The sequence below is a fragment of the Rhinolophus hipposideros genome (assembly GCF_964194185.1).
Source record: "Rhinolophus hipposideros genome assembly, chromosome: 13".
In the NCBI taxonomy this organism is placed as follows: Eukaryota; Metazoa; Chordata; class Mammalia; order Chiroptera; family Rhinolophidae; genus Rhinolophus; species Rhinolophus hipposideros.
Genome location: NC_138059.1, coordinates 75,618,281 through 75,638,373, shown reverse-complemented (window position 1 = coordinate 75,638,373; position 20,093 = coordinate 75,618,281). Strand labels below are relative to the sequence as shown.

At 43.1% G+C, this 20,093-nt stretch overlaps 1 protein-coding gene across 1 annotated transcript; it reads left to right on the top strand.

Moving 5' to 3' along the window:
- Positions 1-8: 8 nt before the first annotated feature.
- TMEM64 (transmembrane protein 64) lies at positions 9-17,840 on the top strand (the record flags this gene model as incomplete). Its single annotated transcript, XM_081070248.1, has 3 exons — positions 9-617; positions 10,379-10,534; positions 14,820-17,840. Coding segments are annotated over 3 exons (957 nt in total), but the record flags the coding sequence as incomplete, so codon positions are not given.
- Between the last annotated feature and the right edge of the window lie 2,253 nt (positions 17,841-20,093).

Below are 20,093 nucleotides of genomic sequence, written 5' to 3'. Positions count from 1 at the left end.
CAGCTCCTGCAGCCCCGGCCCCGGGCCGCGCCGACGCCGACTCGCCGGGCCCGCCCGCGGCCTCGGAGCTGCCGGCTGAGGGCGCGGCCTCGGCGGGCGGCCCCGCGGGCGGCGGCGCGGTGGGCGGCGTGGCCGAGGTGCGGCGCGGGCGCTGCGGCTGCGTCGGCGGCCCCTGCTGGTGCCGGAGCCTGGCGCTGCTGTGCGTGCTGGCCGCGCTGTGCCTGGCCTCCCTGGCGCTGGCCCGCCGCGCGCTGCAGCACCTGCTGCTCTGGGCCGAGGACCTGGACGCGCTCGCGGGCGTCCTGCTCTTCGTCGTGGGCTTCGTCGTCGTGTCGTTCCCCTGCGGCTGGGGCTACATCGTGCTCAACGTGGCCGCCGGCTACCTGTACGGCTTCGTGCTGGGCATGGGGCTGATGGTGGCGGGCGTCCTGCTCGGCACCGGCGTCGCCCACGTGGTCTGCAGGCGGCTGCTGGCCGCGCGGGTGGCCGCCAGGATCCGGGGCAGCGAGAGGCTGAGCGCCGTCATCCGCGTCGTGGAGGGAGCAGGAGGCCTCAAAGTGGTGGCGCTGGCCAGGCTGACCCCCATTCCCTTCGGGCTTCAGAACGCAGTGTTCTCGGTGAGTGCTGTCCCTCCGGCCCTTCGCTCGCCAAGGCTGTTGCTCGGCGGTCCTGGGACGGCCCTGGGAGGGCGCGCCGTCCGGTCAGTGCCGGCAGAGAAGGGACAAGACAACGGGAATTGCAGTTCCTTTCCGTCGCACCCAGAGAAATCTCATACACATAAAGCTAATCTAAGTCGGGCCATCGATGGGTGACCCCTTTGTGGCCTATGAGTTTAATTGAAAATGAACAGTCCTTTTCACTAGGAGTGGGAACTGTCCATCTGTCATCTTATTTCGCTAGTAGCGCTGGCAGGAAGGGCTTCACATTCCTAGCTTTCTCTGCCAGGATTTTGACTTGTTTTTAATGACATGGGCCCGAAGGGAGTGTTCGCGTAAACAGTGGGGCCAGTACGTATCTGTAGACTCCGTATTTTGGAGTTTCCTAATTGTAATAATAGGCCTTTTCTTCGCAAGTAATTTGCTTTAATACAGTGTAAAGGGGGGAGAATCCTCCCGTTTGTCTTTCTTTGAAGGAACTTCATTCTGAAACAACTGGGCAGTGAATAACACAAAATAGGACAGATAACCTTGTGCCCAGCAAGCATATGTTTTTCATGTTTATACACACCTCTAGGCTCTTCTGCCCCTGTATTCTTACCTTGTCTATTGTACTTATATAGCTAGTCTGTATCGTCATGCAGTTGATGGAGGAATAGAAAGACTGCAAATGAGACCATCTGATTGGAAGAAAGGAATCCATCTTTAGAAACTAACTGGGTGACTTTGGAACAAATTACTAATCCTACCTGCCCTTGCCTTCCTCTTTTCCAAGGTGAAGGGGTTGAACTAGATTACTGAGTTCCCCAAAGTAAATGATTCTACAGACTCCATGTAGAGATTTTCAGGAACTCAACCCTTCAGCTAGACTTAAAGAAAACTGGAAGTTTTGGAAGACAGCATTCAAAACCATAGGACTGCTTGCATTTTATATTATGTTAGTGGTTCTGACACATTGTTTTATTTCAAAAGTAAATCATTTTTAGTTTCTAGAAACTTGTTCTGTATTAAGAATAATTCTGAACAGGGTACCTCTTTGTGATGAAATTAAGTTTTTGTTGTTTTTTTTCTATTCTTTTCTTTTGAAATACCTTTGGCAAATTGCGTGTTGATTCTAACCGGCATCAATGACTGGAGAGTGAGGTTTGGTGGAGGCATGCAAATAGGGAAGGAGTTATCAGTAGAGACAAAGTTGAGTGTTTATGGTTGTGTTATGGTCTTAGCCTTACATGTTTCCCTTTTCAAAGCCTCCTATGGTATGAATTATAAACATGAACTTTGACCCAAGGTTGGGTAATAATCCATCCAGCGCCTTAAGACTTTGAAAGAGGGTTGGGACTAAGGACCTGACTAGTTTCATTCCTTTAGTTTGCTTTGTTCTTCAGTATAGCTTGTATTCTTGTACCTTTTCTTGTCCACCTACTGTGTGCCTACTATCCTAGCTTCTTTCCAGACCAGGTCTAACCTGCAGAAGGTGGTTCTGCATATACGGAAGAATACCGTCTAATAGGAGCACAGGCTGGTGCTTAGACGGCTGACCTTGGTCAGGTTGCTTATGCTTTCTGTGGTTCAGGTTCTTATTTGTAAAGTGGGGAAAGTAGTGGTACCTATTTCATAGGATTATTGAGAAGATTACTCAGGTAAATACATGCCCCAGGGGCTGGCTTAACATGTCGGCTTTAGTCATCATTACTGTTGTTATTACCCAGTATCACATAGGTAACAAATACATGGTAGAGTCAGACTTTGCACCACAGTCTGACGATAGGTTCTCAACCCATGGCTTTATTTCTTCATTGTATATTTAGTACCTAGTGTAGTGTGGGGTATATAATAAGGACTCATATTTATTAATTAAAAATACGATTTTTTTGATAATGTCTCTTTAACATATAAATAGGTGAATAAGAAGTACTTTGTACTTGGAAATTTAGGTAATTATGTAGTCGAAACTGGGGGACCAGGGACAACTCTCAATTTGGCATTGTGGGTCAAGAAAAAAGAAGGAATGAAGGAAAACGGAAAATGGTCTCTTGAAATAGGTATTATTGGCACAAGTTTACTGAGGAAGAAATGGAGGCTCAGTTGTCCAAGTGGCAGAGCTGAGGTGAGGTTTGAAACCCAGGGTGGGCAGATGAGGTGCGGTCTCTAAAATTCTTACTCAGCCGTAAGCAGGGTGGATTGTGAAGCCGTTGGACACAGTCTGTCACATCTTGTTCATTTCTATTATTCTGAACTATCTGCTTAGAAGCTCTTTCCACCCAAACTTTTTACTGAATTCACCCAAGATATGTGAGTGGAAAGAAAGCCTAGTTTAGGCTGATGTTTGTTTCAGTGTGACTTTTCCCTTCTGCCTTCCACTCTTTCGTTCCACCTCCTCATTCGGCTCCCATACTCATCCGGTGCTCCCAGCTGCCCTCTTTCCAAGCATATTTCTCTTGTTCTCTTCTTCCCTTCCTATATTTTAAATTACCCTTCCACCCCTACCCCTATTTCAGTTAAAACTGACTTTCTCAATGCCCACGATTAAGGAAAGGTCTCTGGGCTTACCTCAAAGAGGAAGTGGAGCACAGCGGTCATGGGAGGCATGGGCTTTGGAAACACGCAGCATTTGCTTCGTCCAGGCTGAATGATGAGGGTTAAATGAGCTACTGCAGTGAAGGCGTTAGTATTTCGCCTGGCACACAGCCAGCACTAATTGTTAGCTATTGTTTTTAGTGGTGGAGGTAGTGGCATTCACCTATTAAAGGCAGGAGCTGATTGTAAAACATGAACATATGTAGAAGGAACATATGTAGAAGGAAACGGGGTCCTGGGCTTCTTCTTGGTTCTTAACCATAATGTCCTTGCCCCATATGTTCTAGAAAGGGATAAGCAAGCTGACAGTCCACTTTTGAAACTATTTAAATAGAAAAAAAGTATTAATATATAATCTTTGTAATAGCAATTCTAACGTCATAGAAATATTAATTTCCGAAGTAACATTACTTTTGTTCCTCTTTTAAAAAATGCACCCATTGTTTTTGCTGGGAAATAGTTAAAGCTCCCCGCCGCCGCCAACTTTCTGATGTCATCTTGTATCTGTAGGTATTAACTGCCTGTTGAGATAGATTTCTAGACTTGTAGTTTGCGTGTGTTTCTAAAGACTGTTCTCTGGAAGAACATATCTAAGATCAGCATTTCTAACGTGTCAGTCAGGAAAAGTCAAATTACGCTACAGTAACAACTCCCAAATCTCCGGGTTAAAAAGCAAAGGTTTGTTTACCTGCCTGATACAGGTCCACAATCACCTTGGTTTTGGGAAGGGAAGTGGTGAGGCGTCTCTGAGGCTTTGCCATTGTGCTCCAGGATCCAGACTGACAGAGCCACCATCTTTCCCTTGGTTACTGTGACATGTGAATAAGCTTCCACTTTTACTTCCTGGACGAGTTACATGGCCACAGCTAAGTTCAAAGGGGTGATGCTTGTGCCATGAAGAGAAGAAGAGTATTTGGCAGTAGTCTTCATGACGCTGGCACTTGGCTACCTCTCTCTCGTCCCCACATCTACTCGTTGGCTCAATCCTGAAGGGTTCAGTCAGGGCCATTCCCACTAACCTGGTTTAGGCATCTCAGCCCCCACCTGGTCTCCCTGCCTCTGGGCCAAGGTTTTCCAATCTTTCCTCTGTTTACAAGATCTTTCTAAAATGCAGACCCAATCTTGGCACTCCCCTCAAAATGACTCCAAACCCTCACAGCTTCCCGGCTGCCACACACCATCCCACGATGACTACGTCCCTCTGATGCATTAGCTTGTTTAATCATCAGACTCTCAGAGGTAGACCTGATACTTCTGATGTTGTCTGTAGCCTTGAAACTCCAGGTTTTACTTTGTCTCAGTTGCTGGCAAAAGAAACTGGTTCAGTAAGAAAGGACTGTTGATGCAGGTATAGGAGGAAATGGAACCCTAAAACATTAACGCCATCTAGAAGGACACTGTTGGTAAAGTTAGAAACTGAAAACATTCACAAGAATGACATCCCATTCTGTATTTAGTAAGCATAAAAATAATCTTGTAAAGTCTACTCTAAGCTGTCCCCTTGTAGACATTTGGACTTCTACAGCTTAAAATTACCTCCTGTGAAATGTTACCTTTAATTCAAAAATATTACATGACACTTGGTTGTTATGAATAACAGTTAGCACACTGGTATTTGCAACTTCCAAAGGGGTTTGATTTTGTTGTCCTTATTCCACAAGAGATCCTAAAATTCATTCTCTTTTCATTTTGGTTGTAGAAAAACTTAAAAAGTCAAGACTGTCTCTTAAATCCACATTGGAAATTTTGTTCCAATTACTGTGAAATCTTTGAAACTTGAAATACATTTGAAATAAAAATATAAACCATAGCATGAAAGATTCTCTTATTCGTATGTTGTGTATATACCGTATTCCAGTTTGCAGAGAATTTCATACGATTCCCTTTCACAACGGCATTGGTGACTGAGCAGTTACAGAGAGGGCAGACATGCGCCCTGGAAATCACACCTGGTTCTAACATTTGCTGTGACAGCTTGAGCTATTTATAGTTCCTCTTTTGAGTCATATTTTCTGCTGTAAATGTGTTTAATACCTGCTGTGATAAAGTATATAGTGTATTCACTTTGCTACTTCCTTGTCTCCATTCCCAAACGAGGGCAGTGCCACTCCGATTCTCTTTCACAAGTATTGGTAGTGCACTCGCTGAGCCAGGCCTGTGTCCAGCACCACACGTCTAATGGCTAAGGCAGTTGAGGCAGCGTGGAGCGAGCCCGGAGCACTTGGCTAATACGTGGGCTTACCCGGTCCAGTGGGTCGCGAGGAGCTAGGTCCCACGCAGGTCTGTCCCCGCCGCGCACCAGACGTGGTGGGGGACGCGGTTCCCCACAGGTGCAGGTGCAGGCAAGTGAGGTGTCGGCCGGCGGCAGAGCAGCGTCGGTGGGGCCAACCGCGGGCCTCGGGCCAGGCCCGTCATCTGATTTTTTGCAACACATAACACTAAAAATTTGTTTTCCATCTTTCAGTGATTGGAAACACATGAAAATAATAACATTTCCTGATGTGAGAATTATATGAAATTCAAATTTCATCATCCGTATATAGTGTGGAATACAGACACGCTCACTCATGTCTACTGTCTGTGGCTCCTTTTAAGCTGAAATGGCAGAGCTGAGTGGCTGCCACAGACCCTATGGCCTGCAAAGCCTGAAATACTCCCCACCTGGCACTTTTTTATAGAAAAAGTTTGCTTCAATAGTCACTGGAAGAAACAGGCTCTGCAACTGGAGCAACAAGCTCCACATGCATCTTATTTACCTATTTAACAAAATTCTTTTGTTAAAGAACAAAAGCAATATATGGGTCCGTGAGCAAAATGCAAACAAAGTAGAAATGAGTCCATTTAGGAGTGTAAGGCCTCACCCATCAGCTGCTCACTTCTCAGTGGAACCATTTTAAAGAATCTTATGTTACCAAACTGCTAATTACTTCGGCTGTTTCTATGAGCCCACAGTAGGTTTGCTGCAGCAACCAAAAGATTTCTGTTGGTTAGTTTTGGGAGGGTAGGACACTATGATACCAATATACTAACATAAGTACAGCAAGATAAGACAGACTTGAAGCAGTTACAACTGTAATGAATTTTCCTAGAGGTTGCATTGAGTAATCAAGAAGAGCATAAGTTACTCTTAATTAGTTCACAATTGAACTGAAGTTATTACAATTAAATAAGTTTCTGACTCGCTAGTGACTGTAAGATGAATATGGTGAAGCCTTAGCTTCATGGGCTCTTTTTAATGACCTGGCCTGCAATCTTCTTTGTAAAATGAGAGGTTAGGTAAGGTCTCAGTGTGCTTTTAAAAAGACAAATGTTCTGAGCAGCAATTTACCACTACCTTTTACTTCAAAAGTTTGGTGATAGTATGTTTTATAAAAACGTTTTTTCATCTTCAGAAATTATTCTGTTACAGATCCAACCATAGATTCTGGGTCTATGAGGGTGGGTCGTGATACTTACTGTACAAGGGTAGCTCCTGATCGTTTCTTACTATTAGTAGACTGATGTGCAGCCAGTGGTCAATTCAGAAGGAATAGAAAGATAGACACAATCTGTGTTTTGAAGGAGCTTGGAGTAACTCTGAAGGGTCAGAAATGATGACCAAGTTAATGAATGTGATGCTACCTCACCCACATCCTGAGACCTCATGGAACCAGTGAGTACAGCTGGTCGGACTCCTCGAAACTGTTTTCCTCTCTTTGTGCTTCTTCAGTTAATCAGTTCCTCTCATCAGCTTCTGTGGTTTCTATGTGCCTATATGGGCTGACAAGTCACAAATTTATATCTCTAGCCTATTGTATCCTAGTAACATACACAGCATGTCTTATTATACCTTCCTAGATTAAAAAACAAAACAAACAAAAGTTTCTTTAAAAGCAGAGAGGTCTTATTAAAACTTATTTTAACAGTATTTCTTTTTTCTGTCTACAAAATAAGTGTCCGTTATACAAACTCTGAAAAGTATAACAAGTACAAAGAAGAAAACAATCGCTAACATTTTAGTGTTTATTTCTCTAGTCTTTGCAATTGTCAGTGCATGTGCTTTTCTTTCATCCATTGTAACTGTTATGATTTTTGTGACATTTTCCTGATTGTAACGAACATTATAGTCGGTAAATACACTACAAAGTGACTTAGTGACCACACAGGCCGATACAGTTTTCTGTCCTTGTATCTTTACTTCTGCTTAGACCTGGGCCTTATGTATAGAAGGCATTTGATAAATTTTTGTTGAGTAAAAATTATAAACCTATAGTTTGTTGTAACTCTATAAAGAAGGTATTTTTAATTATTTAGAGAAATTTCATTACATTTAAAGACTGTGGACTCATTCTTTGCATTCTGACATTTGGTAACTTAGATATTTATTTTAAAAATGACTTTCCATACATACAGTGCTTTATTAATAACTGCAATATAATAATTTTTATAAGATTAATTTTTGTCCTATGTACTTATTTGATATATTTGACATGTTTATTCTAAAGGAAGTTCTCCAAACTGACAGGAACCTTCCTAAAAGTTCGCCCCCGTCATGCCCTCCCTTGGCTGGACTCCCCAGTGCTTGTCTGCTGAGTGTACACAGAAGCCCCAAGGAGTCGTCCATCTTTATTTGACAGCTTCGCTAGCACAGCCTGCCCTTGCCCACTGTCCTCGTCCATTCTCTTCCTAGAACACCTTCCCTTCCTCACCACGTCTGCGCCTGCCAAACCCATGTTTATTATAGCTCCCAGAGTCCACTTCAAATACCTCTTCCACAAAACCACCTTTGGCCCCTATTCCTGCAGCTAATTTTAATCCCTGTTTATTCTTTAAGGCAAAACAGAAAAAAAAGAAAAGGTTAGTACACTGGCTGCTGGCTTTCTTATATACTAGTAATAACTAGATGGGGACTTGGAAAAGTTATTCTCAAAATTAACAGCAGTAGCAACCACCACAATATAAAATGCTTAGAAATACATGGGTAAGATGCATGATATGTGAGAATAAAACTACCAAACTTTAGTAAGAGGTGTAAAAGATTTTGAGAAATTATAGAAACATTTTTTGGATAAGAATACTGAATATTCTGGAGATTTCATTTCTATCCAGATTAATTCATAAATTTGCCTTAATCCTAATATAAAATTGACTATTTCTTTTCTTTTTGAATGACAGAGTGATCTTAAAATTTATCTGTAAGAATACATAGGTAAGAATAGTTGTGGCAATTTTAAAAAGAGTAATGAAGGGGGTTGAAGGATGGTAAATTCCTTATCAAACATTAACTGATAATTTGGTTTCAATATAAGATTTAAGATATCAGTGGACAGTATTAGAGCCCCAAATAGATCCTTTTATATACAATTATTTCATTTATAATAAAGTAAAATATAAGTCACTAAAGAAGTTATTAATTATTCCATAAGTAATGCTAAGAAAACGGGTTCTTGGGGAAGGGGAAGAATAAGGCTGTATCATATTCTTTAATCTAGAAATAAATTCTAGAAGGAATTAAGTGTTAAATGTTAAAAAGGAAAATACAATCAGAAAAGAAATATAGGTAAACGTTAACAATGGGATCTAAAAATACTTTCTAAAGATAAAAGCAATGGAAAAATCAGAGAAAAGATTGATAATATTTGATTACATAAAAATTTAGAAACAATTTTATGTGAAACAAAAAGATAAGGAACATTATAGAGGAAAATATTTGCCACATATAAAAGACAAAAGGTTGCCCTTACTATATAAAGAACTCTTATGAATAAGAAAAACACTTAACATTCCAATAAAAAATGTGCAAACGTGAACAAATAAAGCTATAACAAAACACAAATAGAAAAATGTTTACTTAAAACTAATATCACTATAAATTAAAACAGTACAAATTAAACAATGATGAAATATCATTTTTCCCCCTATCAAACTAAGAAAGATTGGAATTTCATACTAAAAGTTGATAAGCATGTGATGAAATGGACACTTATGCATTACTTACTGATAGGTGTGGAAATTGCTGTGGACCTTTTGGGAACAGTTTCGCTGTTTGACCCAATAATTTCATCCCCAGTGGTTTATCCTAACACAGTGGAAACACATCCTTATTAGTCACTTTAGATCGCTCTAAAGCCAGTGGTGAAGCTGTGAGCTCTACCACCTCCCGGCAGCATAGCTGGGGGCCTGGATGCTTCTCACCGCAGTCATGGGGGCGGGGGGGGGGGGGGGGGTCGGTCACTTCCTGTAGGCCTGTGGTCCTTGGTGGCCGCTGGCTGAGGACACCGGCTCTTGCCCCATGAGCCTCTGCTCAGGGCTACTGCGAGTGTGCGAGGGACAGATGCTGTCCTGATTTTTGTGACCTAGTCTGGAAAGGTCACAAGGTCTGCTGAAGTCTGTTCGCTGGAAGTGAGCGCTGGGGAGCAGCCACTCATGGGCATGCCCACGAGGCGCTGGGCCTTGGGAGTACCGTAGTGATGCCTCCTGCGCAAGCTGGTATACAGAGGCTTTCCTCACAGGTTTTAATTTACAATGGCAGAAAAGGAAACAATCACATACACACCACACACACCACAGCAGGTTAAATTGTGCTGCACCCACACAGTGGAAGAGTAACTGCAAAATATGGAGAATTTCTACCTGTTTTGAGTGTTGGTCACGTGCTAGACATCTGCTAGATGTTGTACAAATACTTGTGACAGTGACAACCACCACAGGGGGTGGCGGTTGTTCTCATTTTACAGAGGAAAATCTGATGCTCAGAGGAGGAGGAGGTGACTGGATTCTTGGCACCAGAACATTCCAGGGTTACAAAGCCTGGGGGCCACAGTGCCAGCTGTTTGCTCAAGAAGAATATTTAATGGCTCGAGGACTCAGAGGGCTTTTCACAAAGTGATCCATGTGTGTGCACATTTTGTTCACAAAAATAAACAGTCACAAATATTACCTGACAATGGCAGAATAGAATATCAAAACAATTTTAAACTTTATTTCATTCTAAACCTTCTGCATTCTGCATGCATTGCCTTTATAATCATTTCTTCAAATCAGGTGCTTTGTAAAGCATTTCAGCTCCCTCTTCTCCCCAGGAAAAACCGCAACCAAGACTCACACACAGTTTTATGTGCAATGGAAATTCTTCCTGACGAATCGTCCCTTGTCTGCTCTTCCAGATGACAGAGCTCTCCCTGCCCAGCTACCTGATGGCATCTTCCGTGGGGCTGCTTCCCACCCAGCTTCTGAATTCCTACTTGGGCACCACCCTGCGGACAATGGAGGATGTCATCGCAGAGCAGAGTGTCAGTGGCTATTTCGTGTTTTGTTTACAGGTGAGTTTAAGGTCAAGGGTTGTCTTTTTTTTTTCTTTTTGCATGACGTTTGCATGATTTAAACCTAACAGATTTTATTGAAAATAAGAGGATTTTTTTCCTTTTTATCTTTTCTTGTTCTTTGAGTTATACGTCATATTTTGACAACACTTACATTTTTAATTGTGTGGATATATGAAAGTGAAGAGCACTGAATTGACACTTACTGAAAATTCTCTTAGAGGAAGTGACAAAAATCAGATTTTTTTCTGCAGTGATTATTTTCACAGTCATCATTAAATCAAATACTCTGTTGAGTTGGTGTGAATTGTTATAACACTGTGTTTCTAAACATAATTTTAGTGAGATTTGGTGGGGTTGGGTTTTTATCTTAGTTTATCTTCAAATTATTGAATTCTGATATTTTTTAGAATATTATACTGACAATGTAAAGTTTTATCTGGTACAATTTGATATAGAACAAATTTTTTTTTAGAAAGTATTGTTTTATGAAAACTAAAGTATTCCAATACAAATCTAAATAAGATATGTATAATGGATTATTATTACCATGCAAATTATCATGCAGCTTGGCGTACATACAATGCCATATAAGCAGCTGATGAAAGAGGAAAGCCCTGCTCCGTAGGCAGATTTCTTCAGTGCCTTTAAATTGCACACAGGAAGAGTCAAACATGTAGTTCCTTAGTTGTGATACATTTTACTTCTCAGATTTACCTTAAGTTCTGATAATTTAGGAAGATGATGATGCAAGCTAACCTTTACTGAGTCTTTACATGCCTCACCTTTAAGCCCATTTAATCCCAACCAAAGCCCTAGGAGGCGTATACTTTATTATCTCGAGCCCACTGGGGACATCTCTTTCCAGCTCTTCCCTCAGTGACGTTCCATCGGTAGCTTGCAATTGATCATGTAGGAAATATTGACACCATGGGGAATGGCATGTGCTCCAAGTGCAGATTCCCAGCTCTGATCCCCAGAGCTCTTTTATCAGCACCCAGCGGACAGAGCTTTGTCTGGAGTCACAGCTGCAGGGCAGGGCCAGGGCTGGCACCAAGGCAGCTGTCTCTAGAGACCATGCTCGCAGCAGGAGACTGCAGGCCCCTGAGCGGACAGTACTAACGAGACCACTGGCCTCACTCACCAGCCCCTTATTTGTTAGTTTTAATTTATACTGTGAGTGAGTACATGGCATCATGGTACAAATTTTCTGTTGGTGGCATTATTCTCAAGTTTTTGAGGTACTATGTTGTATTAAAAATGCTGTGATAAATAAATCAGAGTCATCTCTCTGTGCTTCTGCAGTACAAGCTTAGTCAACAGTAAGCCCAAGAAATTTATAGTGAACTATAAATAAAGTTGACCAATAAAAGGGCCTGTTAGGAAAAACTTTGTAAGACTTTTGATATTCAGGGGGGTCAGTTTTTTTGTCTTTACTCTGTTTTTCTTTAGAACGATATTTTAGGTAACCTGAATCTAGGTTTAGGGTTTTTATTAGAGTTGGTTTGTTTTATTAATGTAGTATGCTAATCACATATTAAGCTTTCTATGCATTTATCTAAGAAATAATTTATAGCCATCCTGAGAGATTCAGTAATACTGGTGTACATAGCATTCACAGATTTTCAGTATACATTAAAGCATATTTTATGTTTACTAGTTTCCTGAAATGAGTACTCAATTTGAAACATCCTTCTTTTCCTTACATTATGTTTGAGTAGTTAGAATTCCTCATTAGTAGTAGTTTTCAGAAGATTTCCACTATGTGATACTTTCTATTTCTATGTGTCTCAGTAAATCACTCAGCTGTAAGCACTGCAGTTATGACAAAACAAAGTAGTTCCGGCGTTTGTCTTCTTTTCCCACCGATTTCTTAATTCTTCGCATGAGTGGGCAGATTTAAGCTTAGGACACAAAACAGGAAAAGGCAAGTATTTCTTAACCCAGGCGTTGAGGGAAAATCCACCCACACCACCACGAAAAAAAGTGAAGACAGAGTTGTGCCTTGATTTGCTCTACTGATGTGTCTTGTAGCTTAATTTGTTTCAGGAAGGACTTCATTTGGCTCCCTGAAGACATGGAGGAATGAAGAGAGGGAAGGTTGGCAAAGGAGAAAGGTGGAGCTTAGGCAAAAAGTGGCAGAGTGAGGGTCTTCACGATGTTCCTTTATTTGCTAGGAACTAGCCACGGATTTGCCTCCGTTACAGCTGCTAAAGAGAACCCAGTGTCCGTAAAATTCAACTCCACCACACAGACTTCAGAGCAGGCACAGCCACTGCCTGTACGGTCTCCGGCTTAGCTCCCACGGGCTGTCCGTTCAGTGACCCAACGTGCCCTGTACTTCCTGTCCCCCAGCCAGAGCCCCAGTCCAGGGTCCATCCACTGCCACATGCCCGCTCCTCTGAGGGAGTCATACGGCCAAACACATTGGCGACACAATTCAATCCGAGAGCAGCCTGCAGCTGGTCTCAACTCGGCCTCCTCGTCTCTGTCCCCTTGTCCTTCCTCTCACTGCCCATCTTCCTCATGATTACTTCAGACTCACTTCACGCTCCTCACAATTCTCACTCCTTCCTCTACCTCCCTCTCTGTTCCCCACAGTCTCCTTTATTAACAGAAGCATCAGAAGGCTTCAGTGGAAACCCCTCGATTTCCATCAAAGACCCCCTAACTCTCCCTTGACTTGCTCACTCAGCTTTCCAGATCACGCTGCTGAGGAGCCTGTCTTTCTGTGTAAGGCTGTCCTCACTGTGTTTGCTTCTTTGGTTTTGGGGAAAACTTAAAAGTCTTGTATTACTGGGCTCCGAAAGCGGGCCGTGCTGAGGAGAGAGAACCAAGTGCCAGGGCCCAGAAGGACACCTGGGGACAACCCCATGTGGCCGTAGCCACCCCCTCATGCCCCCGGCTTGGAGTCCAGGCGGCTTTCCACTGGTCGCAGCCTACTTTCTGGGCCTTGCCACATCCTCCCCTCAAGCTGTCACTGAGCTGTCACAGGCAGACCGCTAACATGCGTTTGTTATGAAGACACCTCTTTCCCGTAGCTTCTGCGGTATCACTGTCCGGATTTCCTTTCCCATCTGCCCGGCTCATTGACTAGAATCTGGTCCTCTTCTCACCCCTCATTCAGTGCCCTGCCAGATTCTAGCCTAAGCTTCCTAGTCTCCCTCTGAAAACTTTTCTTCTTGGCAAATCCGTCACCATGGTGCCTGCTCTCCCGTGTGTCTGTGTCGGGACCCCCTTCTTCCTGCAGCTCGGACCTACTCCTGGAGCTGACGCGCACCGAGACCCAACCTGTCTGAAGTGGAACTCAGTGCCTCAGCCACACCCTCTCCCAATCAGTGCCAACTCTTTGTCCATCTCCGGTATTGTCACTTTGCCCTGATAAGCATCACACTTAGGGTGAAAAACAAGTATATCTTGTTTTTCTAAGAGTGCCAGTATGCTAGAGAACAGACACAAGATTCAAAGGCCCACCTTTATAATACCTAATTTGCTTAGAATTGTATTACTTAAAGGTACCCCCTGACCAAGTTCCAAACGCCCCTCCCACCTACCTCACCCCAGGACACGCTCGGCCTGACCCCTTCCCCCACCACCCTCAACACGTGGATTTAGGGTACTTGCCCCACAAAACTTAAAGTTATGGCTAGGCTTAATATAAGGCCTATTTTAGGGTCACTTACGGTCCCAGCAGCCTTTGGAAACCTGCGGGGACTCACACACACTCCTCTGCCCTGTTGCACTGAGAGTATTTGCTGGACTCTAACAAGCTGATTTCCTCATGGCCCTTGGAATAAGCTCCACTTAGAAGGTAGGGGTGCTGAGGCCTTCTGATGACTGGTGTGCAGGCTGCCAGAGCAGAGGGGGCACAGCGTCCTGCTGCAGGACGGGAAGCAGGCCCACGGGGCTCCCGGCACCTTGCCAGCCGGTCCTGCCCAGAGCCATCCCTGCCGAGTGGCATTTCCTCTCCTGTAGACCTTGTTTAGTCCTTGAAGGAAGCTTTTTAGTACCCAGAACCAAGTCTGACATTTGTCACACACAAGTCCCTTATGTGGACGAAAGGGGAGGTATGCCTACACCGTGCACTGGATGGTTACCTGTACGTCCTGGCCCCGCACTCCCAGTAGAAGCAGCCAAGGAAGAATAAATGACAACTGTGTACACCATTTAGAAAACGTACCCGAGCGTACTGAGACCATCCTGCTGAAACATGCCAAGCCACACGTGTCCCGGTCCGTCTCCTCGTTCTGTGTCAGCAGTAACGTGGCGTTCGTGTCCCTCCCAGGTCATCATCAGCATAGGCCTCATGTTCTATGTGGTTCACCGAGCCCAGGTGGAGCTGAACGCGGCCATCGCTGCCTGCGAAACGGAACTGAAAACCTCGCTGGCCAAGGGCAGCCCGGCAGACGCCTGCTGCGCTTCTCTCCACAGCAAGCGGACCCTGGCGCTGTCTGCAGGAGGGGTCAACACCGTGTGACGGGCGAGAGCTCAGGGGTGCGCGCCCACCCCGCAGGCGTGGGTAAAGGCATGTCTGCTTGTCCAGCGGCACAAACACCAACAACTGACTAGTTTAAAAATTGCACAGTTTTTCAAGCGAGAATCATTTTCTGGACACGTGAGTGCAGATGTGGATGCAGTTTGGGGGCAACACTTCGTCCCTCATCACGCCCATAACGGCCTATAGGTCTGCACTTTAGCGTTTCCTTGTTGTTTCCTTTCTGGACACTTCTGAACAGAGGAACAACCCAAATATTTTTCTGCTTAGTGCTTTATAAAGTCCATGAATAGCTGTGTGCGTCTTTCCTACTTAGAATGATGGATACCATTGGGTGTCCTTTGCTTTCCTCGTCTTTCCAGGAAGGATCAACAGTGCTTTGGTTTGGTTTTATTATTCTATGTAGGACCACTCTGCTTCCCTTTTCCTTACTAGTGAGGAAACAGACATTAACTTCTGTTGAATATAATTGTCGCAGGGCTATTCATACCTGTCCATATGCTTCAATCCTACCTGGTGGGACTCAAGTGCTCTTAAGATACCTTTTATTTCCACTGTGTCATGCGCGCAAAACGGAAGGGATATGGTGGGTGGTGGCTCCAGTTACAACTCCGGTTCTCATTCTGTACCGTTCAGCGAAGGGCTGCCCACTGCAATCTTACTGAAGCATTTTATTAAAATACACTTCTTTTTCTTTTATATTCATTAGGCTTTGTCATAAAAATGTTATTCCTTTAAAGTGGTGGGCTTACCATCATTGAAGATGTCACTCAGGTGGCCTTATCTGATCAAAACGCCTTTTTAAAAAAACAAGCTTTAAAATCATGTTTATAATTCCGTTGACGTACATATACTTGTCCCCAGTTGTCAGCTTTAAAACTGTGAACGTGATGTTCACTTAATGCCCAGTTTGTGTTACTTGCCCTATTATGCAGTAGATTTGTTTTCTGTACTTGTTTTTCTCTGATAAGACTCAGGAATTCTGAAATGTGAAATTAGGCCTCTCAGTTCTTCCTGTGTAAGTAAGCAGGACCGGGTGTATTTATTAATAGCACTTGTGAGGGCAGCACACAGAAATTTGGCATGATTCGTATGACATATGTATTCGTTTGTCACTGTCTACTTTTAATACAATTTAATTGTGAATTGAACGATGAGTGCTTTCTTTACGACTGAGGTTACAGATAGGAATGCAGGTTTTCTGGTAGGCTTCTCATTTTGGGCTACACAGACTCCACCTTATCAGAGACCGCAGCTTGCCTTTCCCTTAGGGTAAAACCTTTGCCCTGATTACAGTACAAAACAATTCTTTGGAAGCAGGTTGTTCTAGTCTTACGCTGGAGCTGCGTTTGATGATTTTAATGCTTACGGTCTTTGTCCTACTTCAGGTGTAATTGTTTCCTTTCCTTCAGAATCCATTAAGTTTTCTCCCCTTTGAGGAACAGTGAAGTTCGTATATCTAACGTAAGTCCCACCAAGGCGACCTCGGCGTAGACGATCTGCGAGGCACCTGGGTCCACAGATCGTAATGGGCCTCCAAATCTTTCCTTCTGTTATTGGTAGGAAAAAAAGTAAAGTATTGGAATATTCTTATTCTTTTTTGAACCCTAATTACTTGTTTAGTTCTTTTGGGTTTTTAAAAATGATTTTACTGTAATAATCCCAATGAACAAAACATTTGATTTATTCTTTTCTAACTGGACAAATTTTTCTTGTGTTCCTTGTTTGTTGGTTAGTTTTTGTTGGTTAGTTTTTGTTAAAGGAATCTTTAAGTAAAGATCACTATTTTCATACTTGGGTTACACTTCATGTATTTTGAAGTGCATTTATTTACTTAACATTTTGTAATGAATAATTTCACCAAATGAATACTTTTTGGTAGTTTGTAATGAGTTCTGCCAATTATTGTATTTTGCTTGGTACTTAAATTAAATATGTAAAGATAAAAGAGAAGTAATTTTCCTGTATTCTGCCAACCATCATTTTATATAATAAAATCATCCATTTTTACTTAAAATGGTATGGCTTTACTATTTCTCCAAGACGATCGGAAGCCATACTTCTGTCCGTCATTTCCGCCTCTGAGTAGACAACAGTCCACGGCAGCCATGCTGCCTGCTCACTGAATCTGCTGTTGGTGTTCAGACAACTCTGTACACCGTACAAAGCACTGCCATGCCTTGTTCAGTCTAGTGGGAATGCTGCCTCCCGGACGGATGGCAGCAGCGCATTCCTACAGGGTTTTCCTATGTTGCCCAAATACTGCCCCGGGTTACAGAGTGTATATTTATAAAATAAAAGGTTCTGGATTTCTCAAACTATTTACATGCAGTATAAAGTTGCTTTATGTACATTTTAAAAAGCATCAATATATCTAATTTTTAAATCTGATGAAAGGTATGTTCTATTTTTACTTCTCTGAGTTTTCCACATTTTCTGGTTTATTGGTACTGATTTCGTTTACTCTTTGCTAAATTGTGTCATGTAAATTATTTTTAAGTAGCACTTCTGTTTAAAAACATGTATATAATAATTTACTAAGTGCTCTCATGTCTTTTTAATTGATCATCTGATTTGTGAAATAACTTGAAACCTGTACTTTTTGATTTGTGAAAAGAATAGAATCAAACGTATCATTAGAATGTACACTTGGAGTTCGTGTTCAGAGGTGACTGTGGGTGGCTTCAGCGCCAGCCACACTCTCCGTCTATGCACTCTGTAACCCTCTACAAACCTTTCTAAGAAGACTCTTCCCAGGTCGGGTCAAGCTCGTGACTAGGAAACACACTAACTTTAAAATAAACTTCCCTGGCGTGTGAAGGAGAATGCAGAGAGAGTGTTCTCTGAGCCCGTGGCTCTCAGGCTCTGCTTCAGCCTGTACACCTTCCATATTCGTCCCAAAACTAGTGAGGAGGGGAACTACCTTTAACCACAGATACAAATTAGATATGTATTCTAGGAAGCCTTGATTCTGCTCAAGAAGTAGGTGAAAACAAACAAAATTGCAACGAAACGGCCCCCAGATAAAGGATGACAGCCCCCACGCTGACACGTGGACTCCTGACTTGCACAGAATGACACAGTGTATCAGCGACCGTCAGAAACGCAACGTGATGTCTCAGCAGCCAGGCCATTGATCTGCTTTCTTCTGTAAAGTCAGCATCTGCACCCAGTTGTAACACGTGGGTGTGAACTGGAGGGGCTCGTTTCCCTCTGGGTATTGACTGCCCAGCGACTATCAGTCAGCTCTCAGCTGGGCTGTTTAGTGAGAGGACGGTTTCTACCAAGAAGGAAGGAATATAGGTCCATTTTTCCTTTAGTAAAATGCAGCCTCTCTGCCCTTTCCTTTTTGCCTTAATTACTTTCACCCTGTCTTCTTCATCCATCCCTGTTGTCCCGCAAGTTCCCCCCGTCAAAGTAACCCGTCTTAAAGTGTTAGAGTTTATTCCTAGATCTTTGTAATCGAGGCTGCTGGTGAGTGAAACGTTTTCATCACTTGCATATGTCTGTCATAAGGAACAGCTGTTATTGTTTATGGAATTTGGGGGACTGTCTTTTCTAAGCAGGGATTTCAGCCCCGCCCTGTGGAGGCTGGGAGACAGCGGCCCCTGAGTGGAGCTGTCACAGAGGGCGCTGGGGCTGTGGTGGCCCCTGCCCGTGAGCGTTTGCTCAGAGTGGCTGTGGTTCTGTGACCTCCTTATGCTCCACAGAGGGGAGATGCGCTGTGTGTCTGGGGCTCTGGACGAGTCCGGACTAGGTTGATCAGTAACATACATTTTAAAGCAAATTAGGTACTAATTAAAAGTAAATTAGGATGTTGGCATTGTACTCCCAAAGGGACAGCAGCACTCAATTTAAAGCTCTGAAGAAACTATCAAGAATGATTGTTTCAAGAAGCATTGGTTTGAAATGTTTGCACAATGATTTAGCACTGCATTGAGGTGGAACTTTATAAAACTGATCACCAATTTGAACGAATAAACGTGTTTTATACAGAGGGTGCCAAAAATATGAATATGCATTTTAAGAAAGGAAAACTATTAAAATTGTAATACTCAATATGTACCAATAACAAAAGGTGATATGATTTCTGTAATTACAAGAGGTGCTCAAAGTGGTTCCCATAAGCGTCCAGACACTTCTGATGACGGCGAACTTCTGCTTGAGCAGCGTTGACCACAGTGTCCACTTGTATCCATATTTTTGCCACCCCCCCCAGTACACAACAATGAATTATACTAAAAGGCAAAAAGCACCAATCAAGCTGTCTTGTACGTGAATTCTAACACATATTTCTTGTAGCTGTAGTAACCAGTAAAGTTTTATGGGGTTTATAGCTTACATCACTCTTTCATATATTTGAGGTTATTTAATCCTCATAAAACTCCCATGAAGCTCTAGTGTTATCCTTACTTTCCCTTTAATGAGACCCGTGAGTTGTCCAAATTCACGAGTCCGTAAGTGGTACAGTCAGGGCTCAGGTGCCACATGCACCCACATGTTGCCCCCAGAGGCCCCACGTCTGGTCAGGGGAAGCAGGACACAAGCTGACTGAGCCTCACTGCGCAAGCCCGACTACTGCCTTTCTGCCACAGTCAATTCTTCCGACGCGTTTCGTTTATTTTTGATAGCCACTGACTCCACATTGAGTCCTCTGACGGTGTCCTATGTTATAACCAATAGCAACAAATTTCTAAAAGAAAATGTTCAGCCTGTAGAATCCTACATTCAATGGGCTCTCTGCCCTGCTACTGGTATGACTGATACTCATAAAAATGTGACATTTTTGGGTGAGTTTTAGAATCTAGAATATCTTAAAAAGCGTTTCTAAACTTTCCATAACAATCCCTTTTCCTTAAATTGTGAGGTTTCAGAAGTTGAATATTACCTTCCTATCCCAAACACCCCTTCCCCTGGTGGACAGGGGCTAAGTAAGATAAGAGAGGAAGGGATCTTAATGGACTGAGAGTATCTAAAATAGTCTGGATTGTGTTTTATTCAATCAGCGCCAATGGATTCCTATTTATGGCTGGGGAACATACTTTAAATAAACTGGGTCAAAGG